General features: G+C 42.0%; 1 protein-coding gene across 3 annotated transcripts in view; it reads left to right on the top strand.

Moving 5' to 3' along the window:
* The window catches only part of ccdc82 (coiled-coil domain containing 82), a 50,693-nt gene that overhangs the window by 23,659 nt on the left and 12,850 nt on the right, over positions 1 to 14,184 (top strand). For 2 of the 3 annotated variants that reach the window (XM_055637328.1, XM_055637327.1), the window contains exon 7: positions 6,178 to 6,363. In XM_055637328.1, the coding sequence (XP_055493303.1) occupies positions 6,178 to 6,363 (186 nt within the window). The remainder of the gene's footprint in view (positions 1 to 6,177; positions 6,364 to 14,184) is intronic. The other variant, XM_055637329.1, reaches the window with a different exon arrangement.

Raw genomic sequence — 14,184 nt, 5'->3', positions numbered from 1 at the left:
TGAACCTTGAACGCTGCAGACTCGGAGATCACTTGGGAATGAAACAATGGTTCATCCATGGTTTCTGGTTTGGGAACACGCGTATCATCTTCTTTGGTACACAGTCCTTTGTATAGTTGCTGATGAAGTCTGTGACAGCAGTGGTCCACACAATTTAGGTCAGTCCTTAAATATGGACTGGTCCACTGACTCAAAGCAGTCAGAAGAAGGGTTTTGGCCCGAAACGTTGCTTATTTCCTTCGCTCCATAGATGCTGCCTCACCCGCTGAGTTTCTCCAGCATTTTTGTCTACGTTCGATTTTCCAGCATCTGCAGTTCCTTCTTAAACAAAGGATCTCATCTGTTTCCTCAGACAGCAGATACAAATGTAGAGTTAATATAGCAGGTTAGCGTTCATACATCAGAAATTACCACTTCCAATTTGAGCAGAGTTAAACATATTTTTCAACATGAGCATAAGTTTGGTCCAAAGAATGATGCTGGCATTGAAGCAAGACTAGTTGGAGGTGTGCTTAAGATGGGAATGGCCTTTAGGCCTTCCCAGTATAGGATGGAGGTGTAAGGGATTAAACATCTCCGGTGAGAAGGAGCCAGCATCTCGTCCTTCAGCGAGATAGATCGTAGGCTGCAGGATTCAACACTGAATTATTAATAGCTCGATAACTAGCCTTTCCAGTTTGTATCACTACTGGCCACTTCCAGTGAGAGGTCATCAACTTGTAATGTTGATTTTCCTCTCTCCACAGTTGCTGCCTAGTCTGCAGTATATATCCAGCTTTTTTCTTTCAGGCTGCCAGCATCATGAGGGGATTGTATCTCACAGTCCTGATGGTTTTTTTTTCTTTCTCCGAGAACTCATTGCATCTCCTCCAGGCAAACAACTCTGAACAAGCCTTCAACACCCATTCCTAGCCAGCACACTATTATTTTGTGTCATTCAGTCACTTTGGAACCTTCACCCGATCGCATACATTCATACTACTATATCAGCGGATAGGTATTTAATGAAAGTGGTGTTGTTTGGTGCAGGACGTACCCAAGGTATCTCTCAGGACCTTAACACGTGCAGTTTATCATGGAGGGAGTGGTAATGTCCAACAATATTACTGACTAGTTCTCACAAAGAGACTCGGTCACCTCGCATTGCAGCTATCTGAGTTCAGTTGCACTTGGACCCTTACGTTCAAAGAGTTACATTTGGACCCTTTTCACCGCATACTATTATTTTGTGTGATGTGGATGGAGTTGGCAAACTTCTGTGTCTCACATATTTCCCACAGTGTGTTTTCGAACGGGTTACGAGTGATATTCTCAGGTATTGCCGCTATTGCATTGAGAGGGAACGGGTGTTGATCTCATTCAAGTTGTCAGAATGTCTGCACACTTGCACCCCTCCACCCTTATCCCCACCATTCAGTATCGATCATGATTCCAGCAAATTAATTGCTCCAAATATTCACAGTAGCAGCAAAAGTCAAACTGTCTCATAGACTCAAAATCCCAGAAGTTATTTCTGCACTAAACCTCCCAAGTATCTTGAAGTAAACAATGATAGCCTCCTTTAGCCTGGCCAAACTCAAGCGAGATCACCTTCTCAGAGTACTTACATGAAAGGCATTATGTTTTGACAATCAGTGGTAAATAAAGTGAAATCATGTTGCAAATTCATCAGTGTTAACACATTTGGTAATTTGGGCTACGTTGTGGTTTGGCAACAGTTTCTGACTCTGCATAATCAGTCTGTCACTGATGTACAAGACTTACAGATTTCACAGATCTTTGAGGCATGATTAATTGAATGCTGGGGGAAAAATAGAATATTGGCACAGAGGGAGTAAATTTGTATGGGACGGAAATGAGCAAGTCTTTGGAATCAGTGAGCAGCTAACTTATCCTTGTGTCTCTTGTGGCAAGGTATAAAAATACCCCTTCCTGTACATTGTATAACCTTTTCTCTGGTTGTCCAGATCAGAACAGGTGGGCTGTGTTCACTTAATACATTGTGGGAACGGTGCCAAAAAATCGCCTGCCATGTTTTACCACAAATAATAGTAATTGTTTAGAAAGTGGCTTGGGACATTTTCAGGTTAATTAAAAAAAACCCCACAATTTAAATGTAATTATTTATTTACAATAAGATTCAAAAGAATGGAATGACTGTATTAGACTGAGGTAGTACATCCTCTTCTGGGACTAGTACACAAAGAATTGTCACACATCATGTTGCACACTAGATTAATTTATTTATTACCTTTTGCTCTACAATCATCCTGCTAATCCTCTACAAAAAGGATTATCTGTTGTTTTAGTGGAGCGGCTGGCAGGTTGGCACAAACAGAATCTTTGCATTTTTGAGTTAAAATATCCTTCGAGTCCTTATTGCATCCCAGCAGACTCATTTCACCGTGTTCATAGGCCCCGCTAGCTTCTGACAGGCGATTAAGTCAACTTTCTAAACTGTGGTTAAAATAGCAAACAATAACAATGTCACTGGGAGAGATTAGTCATTATTTTCATCCATTTTAATTCCCTGCTCTATTGAAATGGGCCTTGTGCCTCAGAGCAATTAACACAATAGGACAATATAATTCAATATTCACAAATTTTGCAAGTTTGCTATTTTGTCCAAAAAATGCAAGGTGGGCTGAAAAATAAATCTGTGCTTAGAGAGTTTCCTATTGTTCACACTATGCAAAGTGGAGGCAATAATGAAGTTATTATGTTAAGCCTCTTTTAGAATATATTTGTTATTTGCGTGAGGAAAGTGAATAACATAAGTGAAATGTAAATCAACTGTCAGATATAAGAATGATAACAGACAATAACATTATTTTAATCTTACTCTGCTGATTGGTGTTTCAAAAATGAACATGCATTATAATCTTTGATTATCTTTGGTTACCTGTAATGGTCGATAGAAAAACTAATATTATGTTCTCGAGTCGTTGTGTCTCCAAAGCTCCATCAGATGGCAATATCGTACCTTGGTGCATTTGCTCAGTCATTTCACCATTAGAATCACTTTAATATTCAACTGGTGAAAGATAATTAAGATTAAATGTGTCAAGCTTTTGCTCTTTACAATTACAGTGTTTTACTGTAAGGACTGAGCTCACTAATTTAGGATCACCTTTGAGCAGGGTCTGAAACCAGTAACATGGTAAACAAAAGATAGACACAAAGTGCTGGAGTAACTCAGGGATCAGGCAAAATCAATGGAGAAAAAGGATAGGTGACATTTCAGGACGGGGTTGTTCTTCGGACATGGTAAACACCTTTGGTCTAAATCAGTAGACATTTCATAAACTATGTGAAAATATTGGAAATCAGCATGAGATGCAATGCAAAATGGCAGTTGCTTTATAGCCAGGAGGTACTTTAGACATGGTTAACAAACAAACCATATAACAATTACAGCATGGAAACAGACCATCTCGGCCCTACAAGTCCGTGCCAACATGGTTGAATAGATTGCATTGAGTAACAGCTCTGATTTAAAATCAACTTAAATTCTACCTTGACCTTTTCATCTAGTTCCAATATTTATGTGGCTGGTCCAGTTGAATTTCTGGTCAAAGATGACATCATCATCCTGGAGCCCAGAAACTCAATGGCACCAACCACATAAATACTGTGCCTGAAAGAGTGTGTTAGAAGGTGGGCATTCTGCAATTAATAACTCACCTCCTGACTCCCAAAAGCCTTTCCACCATCCACCAGGCACAAGACAGGAGCATGATAGGATACTCGTTACATACATGAATGAGTGCAACTCTAACAACACTACAGCAGTGAAAATTAACCAGCACACACCTTGAATGCCAACCTGAATATATACTTCACCAATATCACACCATAAGCATGGTGTATATCACTTGCAAAATACATTGCTGCTCGAACAGCAATTCCCTAGTTTTTGACCTCTACCACCAAGGGCAAGGGCAAGAGACACAAAGAAAAGCTACACCTTGCTTATTCCCATTAAGTTGCTTCTTAACCTGAAATATATAGCCATCCCTTTGACATCACTAGGTCTCATAGCTGGAGCTTCCTACCCAACTGATTGTGAACGAACCTTCGCCCTGTAGCACGGCAGCAATTCAAACTCGCCTCCAGCTCCTGTTGGACAGTTGTGGATGACTTTAGGATGACGTCAGCATCCTGAAAAGATAATGAAAAGTCCAGCATAAGGAATCAGACTATTTTGGCCAGTGATCATGAATAGCACTTATGGCCACTCTATGTAGTCTACACTGAAATGTACAGATACTCACCCCACAGCAGTCTAATAGAGCAGAATTAACATAGATGCAGCTCCTGTATTGGCACCATGTCAGCTGCCTGGGTGAGTTCTTGAGGCTAACAGCAATGTCAGTTTGTTTCCCCTTCCGTTAAGTTGCCCAAACTCTTCAGCCCTGCCTTCCTGACCCTCCAATCCAAACACTGCTTTATCCAGTATGGCACTTTTAGAGACACCATCGACACACTATCTCCTTCACCTAAAATATCTCTTTATTATTTAAACCGTGATGATGAGTTGGATGATCAGCCATGATCATATTGAATGGCGGTGCAGGCTCGAAGGGCCGAATGGCCTACTCCTGCACCTATTTTCTATGTTTCTATCACAGTGTTTGGCTAAAGAGCTGATAGAGCTCTCTGCTGTCTTTACACAACATTCACTTGGAAACACAGTCCAACACTTACGGGTGAGGAGGAGGCTGATGTTTTATCTCCCAGCCCAGGGGTACCGTAGTCATCCTAATACTTCAACTCAAGAAAACTTAATTCTCACATGCACTGGGCCAATTATAAAATATACAATAAATTATCAGTTATATGCCATAAACCGATAGAATAGCGCAAGCCAAAGTATGTAGTGCTACTTTAACAAGGTCCATAATAGTTTGGTGTTGAAATACGTTAGTAGTTAGGGTTGGGCAGGATGAATCTAGAAGCTGATGGTTGATGGAAAGGAAATGTACTTGAAACTGGAGGTAATGGCCTTCAGCTCCTGTAACTTCTTCCCGGTGGCAGCAGCAAAATTAGAGCTTGGGCACAGTGGTGTAAGCCTTTGGTGATATTGCTGCCAATATAGATCCTGTGCCATCCTATGATGGTGAGGAGGCCAATACTCCTGATCGAGAACACCCAACACTTTTTGCAGCCTCCTTTGTTTTCGGACTTAAAATCACCGAACAAGCCCAATGCAACCAATCCGTCTGCTCTACACTGTACACTTGTGGAAGCTCGATAGAATATTCAGCAACAAAAATCAGTTTTCAACCCAGGACCGACCCTCTTTCCTGTATGGATTACCAACCCCCACCCTTTACCACAATATCCTCAAGAAAAACTTCTCTTTTTTTGTTTAAGCAATATCATTTAAGATAACAATAGAAAGCATTTTAAAAAAGAATCAAGCAAATTAATCAGATTAATGCCCCTGTCCCACTTAGGCGATTTTTTAGGCGTCTACAGGCGACTAGGCTGTCGCCACATGGTCGCCGGGGTGTCGCCTGTATAGTCTCCTCAGTTTTTCGGGTCACCGCTGGATTTTGAAATGTTTAAAAGTTTTCGGCGACACTTGGCTTACCGCCAATGAGCGTAGCTTGACTTCTCCTGATGTCAATCAATCAATCAATCAGTTTTATTCGTCACATTGCACATAAAGTGCAAGTGAAATGAATTTGCCAGCAGCGGTACAATGAGAAAGAACACACAAAAACACAATAACATTTTTAACACAAACAATTTGTAGGTGCTGTGGTAGGTTGTCGCCAGGTGACGTAGGTTGTCGCCGGTGCTGACTTCGGTGAATTCCATTGGTGACTACCTACATCAACTGGCGACAGGTACCGACGACTGAGTTGTCTTACCTTGTCATAGCTTGTCGCTGGTGGACGTAGGTGTGGTCGTAGGTAGACGTCCTAATTGGTCGCCGGTTGTAGGTTGTCGGTAGCTGGACGTCGACTAGGTGGTGGGTTGTTGTAGACATTGTCGTAGACATTGTCGTAGTGGGGGTCCAGTCACCGGTTTTTCGGCGATATGCTACGACCATGGCAGTCGCCGAGAAAATCGTCTAAGTGGGACAGGCCCATGACAAATTATAAATTCATTGAAGTAACGTGGTTTGGATCTGTTCAATTTGTCTCATCTTCTTTTGAATTACTGTAGGTGATGTCAATTGGTCGTGTTTGTGCAGGGAGGACGGAAGTGTACCACTGTTTAAAGCACTTTAAATATTGGTTGTATCAGGAGTGCTGTTCCATGGTGCAAAGTGAAGATACTCGTGATGAAGATGTCAAGGACGCTGTCAATCGGATCTACAAGCGCTTAGAAGAACAAAACTGGATAGAGGAGGTAAATCTTTCGCAGATATATAGCTTGTCATTTCCATGTTCTTGCCATTATCTGAGATGTGCTCGATTATCAGTAGCATACCGTTCAAAATAGAGTGATAACAGAAGTCAGAGAGGCTGGACGTGTCAGAATGTCTCTATTGTGTGCAAGTAAGTCCCGTATCCGATTCCTCCCCTTTCCTCCATGCCCAGAGGCACCTTCTGCATTCACATCATACTTCAGATGTACTAGAATTTGCAACCCATTGTTCCTTAAGTAGTAGATCTGACTTTGTATACCAATAAAAAACAAACCGATCTAATGCAGGATGCATTGTGAGAATGGTTCATGGCACCACTGAGTTCCCTTGACTGCTCTTGTTGAGAAGGTGTACTAAATTACTGATAGAACTTCACGATTCCCACATTAAATTATGCCAGCACCGAAATCACACTGCTGCTGTCAATTTCATGGTGTAATATAGTGATCACCAATGGTTTGTCATTGGTCTGTATTTTACTTTGCTAACAATGTGTTTTATAGTGATATTGGTCAAGTCTCCGCTCCTCCTCAATAGTGCCATAGGGCATTGGTTTTGTCTTTTTGCACTATTTTTGAGTCGGTGTAGAAAGTGTGGAAACAGGCCCTTTGGCCCTTTAGAGTCCAGTGTGGAAACAGGCCCTTCGGCCCAACTCACCCACACCGGCCAACAATGTCCCAGCTACAATAGCCCCACTTGCCTGCATTTGGGCAATATCCCTCCTAACCTGTCCTATCCATGTACCTGTTTAACTGTTTCTTAAAAGATGGGATAGTCCCAGCCTCAACCATCTCCTCTTGTTCTTGTGGCAGCTTCTCAGGATCTTTTGCACCTCCATAAGATCACCCCTTATCCTCCAGCACTCCATGGAATAGAGACCTAGCCGACTCAACGTCTCCTAGAGCTCACACCCTCTAGTCCTGGCAGCATCCTCGTATTTTTTTTCAGAACCCTTTCAAGCTTGACAATATCTTTCGTATAACATGGTGCCCAGAACTGAACACAATATTCTAAATGCGGTCTCATCAACGTCTTATACAACTACAACATGAACTCCCAACTTTTATACTCAATACTTTGACTGATGAAGGCCAAAGTGCCAAAAGCCTTTTTGACCACCTTGTCTACCTACGTCTCGACCTTCAAGGAACCATGCACCTGCACTCCTAGATCCCTCTGCTCTACAACACTACCCAGAGGCCTAGCATTTACTGTGTATCTGCCCTTGTTCGACTTCCCAAAATGCAACACCTCACACTTCTTTGTATTCAATTCCTCCCTCCACCTGGCCAATCGATCCAGATCCTGCTGCCATCGTTCACAACCATCTTCACTATCTGCAAAACCACTAACTTTTGTATCATCAGCAAACTTGCTAATCTTGCCCCGTATGTTCTCATCCAAATCATTGATGTAGATGACAAACAGTAACAGGCCCAGCACTGAATCCTGAGGCATACCACTAGTCACAGGCATCCAGTCTGAGAAGCAACCTTCCACCACTACACTCTGCTTCCTTCTATGAAGCCAATTTGCTGTCCATTCAGCTATCTCTCCTTGGATTCCATGCGATCTAACTTTCCAGAGCAGCCTACCATGCGGAACCTTGACGAATGCCTTACTGAAGTCCATGTCCATGTACACAACTGCCTTCATCAACCTTTTTGGTTATGTCTTAAAAAAAAAAAAATCAGATTTGTGAGACATGACCTCCCACGTACAAAACCATGCGGACTATCCCTAATCAGCCCTTGCCCATCCAAATACCTGTATATCCTTTGGGCGGTCACGGTAGAGTTGTTGCCTTACAGCCAATGCAGCATCAGAGACCCAGGTATGATCCCGACTACGAGTGCTGTCTGTACGGAGTTTCTGCATTCTCCCTGTGGGTTTTTTTTCCGAGATCTTCGGTTTCCTCCCATACTGCAAAGACGTACAAGTTTGTAGGTTAATTGGCTTGGGAAATGTAAAAATTGTCCCTAGTGGGTGTAGGATAGTGTTAATGTGCGGGGATCGCTGGTCGGCGCGGACCCGGTGGGCCGAAGGGTCTGTTTCCGCGCCGTATCTCTAAACTAAAAAAAATGCTATCCCTCAGAATACTGTCCAGTAACTTATCAACTACAGATGTTAAGCTCACCGGCCTATATATAGTTCCCAGCATTTTCCCTGCAATCCTTCTTGAAAAGAACAACAACATTTGCCACCCTCCAGTCTTCCGGCACCTGTCCTGTATTTAAGGACGATTCATAAAATTTAAACCTGGGCCTCCGCAATTTCCTCTTTAGTTTCCCACAATGTCCTCGGATATATCAGATCAGGCCCTGGAGATTTGTCTACCTTCAAACACGACAATACCTTCAGTACTTCTTCGACAGTAACCCTGACTACTCTCAAGACACTTCCAGTGACTGCTCAAATTTCCTCGGTCCTTTTCTGGAAATGTCCGGAATATAAAATGTCATTATTTGCGGATGATGTTCTGCTGTATGTGAGCAATCCTAGTTCCTCAGTGCCTCACCTAATGCAAGTTTTAAAGGAATATGGAGTAGTATCTGGTTATAAAATAAATGATTCAAAATCGGAAGCAATGATGCTGTCAGGTAGATGGCCTTCGCAACTAAATGCCCAGGTCAGGTTTCATTGGTTTAGGGAGGGTTTCAGATACCTAGGCATTGTCATCACCCCCTCCATTTCAACACTGTACGAAGCTAACTATGGAAAGCTACTAAAGGGGATAAAGGCAGATATGCTCAGATGGGAGATTCTCACTCTATCTCTAATTGGTAGAATTGAAGTTGTTCGAATGAATATTTTGCCCCGACTGCTTTTTTTATTTCAATCTTTGACAGTAGGGGTCCCTGGGGTGGCATTTAAAGCATTGGACAAAGGGCTATCAAGATTTATGTGGCAAAAGAAGAAACTTAGTTAGACTCAAGACACTGTTACTACCAAAACAAAAAGGGGGCCTAAATTTGCCCAACATTAAATACTATTACTGGGCAGTGCAGTTGAGGACCCTGATAGCATGGATAACAATTGATAAGGAAACGGGGTGGGTGAGAATAGAGCAAAATTCATGCCCCAGTACTGCCCTGGCAGGACTCCCATTCCCAAGTCAAGCAAACTGGAAGAAATTAAAAACAGATAATGAATGGATTAAATTCACAATGAAAACTTGGCTGGTTATAAGAAAGCAACTAAATCATATGAGCATCTTCAGAAAGAATTTGGTTTGTCAGGGACGGCCTTTTTTTGGATTTCTCCAAATACGGCATTACCTGCAGACACACGTAGATTGGGAGCAGATATGTAAATTACCTTCTAATTTGGAAAAGATCTTCCTGTTTACAATGGAGGGAGCGATAAAAAATAATCTGATATCCCACATATAAAGGACTTTATGTAAAATGGAACACTATAGAAACAAAACAGAAATGGGAATTGGAAATGAATATTATTATTACTGATGAAACGTGGGAAAAGACATGTCTTTTGGGTCATAAGTTAACAAACAGCCCCACCTGCAGGGAGTTTGAATGGAAAACTAGAATGAGAGTATTTAAGACTCCTGTTATGTTAGCAAGATACAGCAACACCTCAGATTTATGCTGGAGACAATGCGGGAAGATTGGCGATCATAACCATATTTTTTGGGATTATCCCAAATTGTATCAATATTGGAGAGATATTCAGGCGGAGATCAAGCTAATTTTGGGGGTGGATCCACCTCTGGAGCCGGCATGCTTCATACTAGGAGAGACTCCAGAAAATATAACCAAAAATCAGACATACTTGCTTGGGGTGTTGCTGTTGATTGCAAAGAAGATGATTATAGTGTCATGGAGAAATGTAAAGCCACCAAATGTTCAACAGTGGAGAGAAAGCTTGAAAAGTATATATTTGATGGAAAGTATAACAGCTAAACTCCAGTTAAGGACTGATGCTTTCAACATCATATGGACACCGGTATTACTACAACTGCCAAGACTGATTAAGGACACGATTTCTCTATAGCCCCAGTGGAAGGGAGGAGTTTGATTGGTACTGTATACGCGTATTTAGAACTATAAGTACAGACATGATTGTGACTGTGTATAAATCCATGCATAGGGACGATCAATGACAAAATAAGTCCTTTACGAGGCATACAAGTGTTTGGTTTAACATAACGGGTGACTATATATTAAGTAGGGTTATATATGATGAGCTTGCGTGTGAATGTGATGCTTCTGCGACAGAACTCTAGGATGATCTGATGTGATGCTGACAGCTGCTGTGTGATTTGGATATTTTGTTTGTATGTGTGTCTTGTTAATAAATGCTGAGTGCAAGAAAAAAACACCTAATCGAAATGTGGTCACTGGTCCCACAAGGCTCCTCCACACACACTTCATTAACTTGCCTTTCCCAATTTCCTAATACTAGATCCAGCGTTGCCCTTTCACATGTGGGGGCCTCCACATACTGCTGAAGAAATCTCCTGAACACTTTTGAGGAATTGCACCCCGTCACAGCTTAAGGATAAGGGGGAAATCCTTTAAAACCGAGATGAGAAGAACTTTTTTCACACAGAGAGTGGTGAATCTCTGGAACTCTCTGCCACAGAGGGTAGTTGAGGCCAGTTCATTGGCTATATTTAAGAGGGAGTTAGATGTGGCCCTTGTGGCTAAGGGGATCAGGGGGTATGGAGAGAAGGCAGGTACGGGATACTGAGTTGGATGATCAGCCATGATCATATTGAATGGCGGTGCAGGCTCGAAGGGCCGAATGGCCTACTCCTGCACCTAATTTCTATGTTTCTATGTTTCTATCTGAACCCATCACGCTATGATTTTCCCAATCTATATTGGGAAAGTTAAATCCCCTACTACAACAACCTTATTTGACCTACATCTGTTTGCAATCTCCTGGCATGTTTGTTCTTCTAATTCCAGTTGACTATTCGGAGGTCTGCAGTTCACCCCCAACAAGGTGATCATTCCTATCTTGTTCCTCAGCTCCACCAATATAGCCTCACTAGTCGAACCGTCCGTAATGTCACCTCTGAACACAGCCGTGACATCCTCCTTAACGAACGATGCAACCCCCCCTCCTCTTTTTCCCCCACCCCTCAGAACCTCCTGTACCCCGGAACATTGAGCTGCCAGTCCTGCCCCTCCCTTAACCAGATTTCAGTCATGGCTACAACATCCCAGTCGCTCGTACCTATCCATGCCTTGAGCTCATCTGCCTTACCCGTCAGGCCCCTTGCATTAAAATACATGCAGTTTAAACCAACCCTCCTTCCTCACTCTCCGTCTTTCACCTGCCTATTCTGTCCACTAACCTTTCCCACACCATCCTCCATACCAACTTCTATCCTCTCACCTGCTCTGTCCTGCACGAGATCCCACAATATATACACAATTATATACATAAACCAACAAACAATAATAGTGTGTGTGTGTGTGTGTATATGTGTGTTCTATGTGCGTTCTATGTGCATGTGTATATATATATATACACACACACTAAACTTTTTTTTGTTCATTATATTGTTTACAGTGTACTATATTTACATATTCAGTTGTGCTGCTGCAAGTATGAATTTCAATGTTCTGTCTGGGACATATGCCAATAAGGCATTCCTGACTCTTGACTCTTGATAGGGCAGCTGGTGCCTTTAACATTAATGGAAGAAATGTGCAATGCAAAAATGGAATAAATGATATGCCTGTGCCATTTTAGTGCCAGCATTGAAATGCCGCAGGTGAAAATGCATTGAAGGAGAGGGCACAAAAACGACAAATACATTTGTTTTGAATTTAGAAATACACTAGCAGGTACTTGTGACCATATTTTAAAATCAACATATATTGCTGCATATACTCTTTGAACAACCAACCATTACAATAAATACATGCATTGTTCCAATAAGTGAGAAATGCATTGGCTAAAACACTGACAATATTTATTATTCAGCAGCTGTTGTCCCACATCTCCACAAATGTTCTAAAATGTAGCCATTATCACTCATGTAGCCATTATCTTAAAAGACGTAACTTCCACTGTTACGCCATCTGTTTGGCTTCCTTCTTCCTGTAGTCAGACTGCAGTATTGTCATTTGTTGGAACTGTGCCATTTATTTTAAATTCTCTTCAGTTTCAGCGTTTTCTCTTTTCATTTTGTTTTAAGAGGCAAAATTGCCAGTGCAGAAGTCTCACAAGTCAGTTTAAATGACTGCTTCATAATCTAGTGGGTGAAATGCTAACAGTACTGTATTAAGGGATATTAATTTACTAATATAACATCAATGTAGTTTTCTGCCTTGTAAGTGTTTTTATAACGTAGCTTTAATGTATGATGCAGCAACGTTTGGAATAGACGTGAGGATTGTCGAGGTGTCGGGCGGGGTGGGGGAGGGTGGTTATTAGTGAGTGGCTGTTAAAGGAGTCGAAGCTGCTCAAAGTTCTCATTAATAACATTGTCAAAGCTGTGGTTTGTTGACTCCTGTTGTGGCTGCTTTGTTAATTGGTGCCATGCACAAGCATGTAGCATGTTGAAATGATTCCAGCGCTCGGCATATTGCGTCTCTCAATGCATTTTACACTTGTCAGTAATTTGAAGAATACATTATTTATATTAATAAGACATTATCAGAGGAAATAAGTCAGAGTTGTGTTACTACCATTGTTGATATGCTTTGAATTTTATATTTTTCATTGCCCATTTTTCAAAGGGGAAATGCTGAACCAAGTTTACTGGTTTAAATGAGAGTGCACTTCCTCGCCTTTGTTCTTTTTCCATTGCCCGACGCAGATTGAAGGACAGGCATCATTATGCCTATTACTCTTCATCACTCTGATTGAAGCAACCATGAGAGGTAACATTTCATTTAAGAAAGCAAGAGCAAAAGAAATAGAAACAGGCTCCATCAATCAATAAGATCATGACTGGTACTACATTTATTCATTTTCTCACCTGTCCCATACCTTTTGATTGCTTGAGAGATGGGCGATATAGTGGCACATCCGGTAGAGCTGCTCCCGCACAGCACCAGAAACCTAGGATCGATCCTGACCTCAGGTGCTGTCTGTGTGGAGCTTGCACGTTCTCCCTGTGACTGGGTGTGTTTTCTCTGGGTGCCCCGGTCTCCACCCACACCCTGAAGATGTGCGGATTTGTAGGTTAATTGGCCTCTGTAAAATTGTCCCTAATACAGGTGAGAAGGGATTTTTGATAGGCAGATGGTTGGAGAAAGGCCAGCGATGAAAAGAACCAAAAGGATTGATTTGCCAGTTGTGCAGCTTAGAGGAAGGAATGAAGATGTGAGGAGGGATAGACAAAAATAGGCACAAGTCCAGGTGGGGCCCAGGGGAGGGGGGGTGCGGCAGAGGTATGTGGGGGAAGAAAAAGAAGGGTTACGTAGTTTCCTTAGATTGGAGAATTCAATGTTCATACCATTGGGTTGTTAGCTACTCAAGCGGGATATGAGTTGTTCCTCCAGTTTGCGCATGGTCTCACTCTGGCAATAGAATAAATTGCCCCCAGTGTGTAGAGAGTGGATACATAGAACATCAACGGTCGGTGTGGAGACAGTGGGCCGAAGGGCCTGTTTTCATGCTGTACTTTTAAACCAAACTGATCTAAAAGACTATTTATCTCGGCCGTAGAAAATCTTGGTCACCCATGATATTACACCATTATGCAAAGCCAAAGCTTTGCCTCCAGCAAGATCCTGAATGATTTGGGTTTGAATTAAGAATGGTGTGACTCACTTCCAGAAGAACCAGCCTTTATTTTTGCCAAAGGCTTTAATTGA

This window comes from Leucoraja erinacea, chromosome 6 (genome assembly GCF_028641065.1).
Source record: "Leucoraja erinacea ecotype New England chromosome 6, Leri_hhj_1, whole genome shotgun sequence".
Taxonomy (NCBI): Eukaryota; Metazoa; Chordata; class Chondrichthyes; order Rajiformes; family Rajidae; genus Leucoraja; species Leucoraja erinaceus.
Note: the sequence above shows the minus strand (reverse complement) of the source record. Positions and strands in the feature narration are given on the sequence as shown.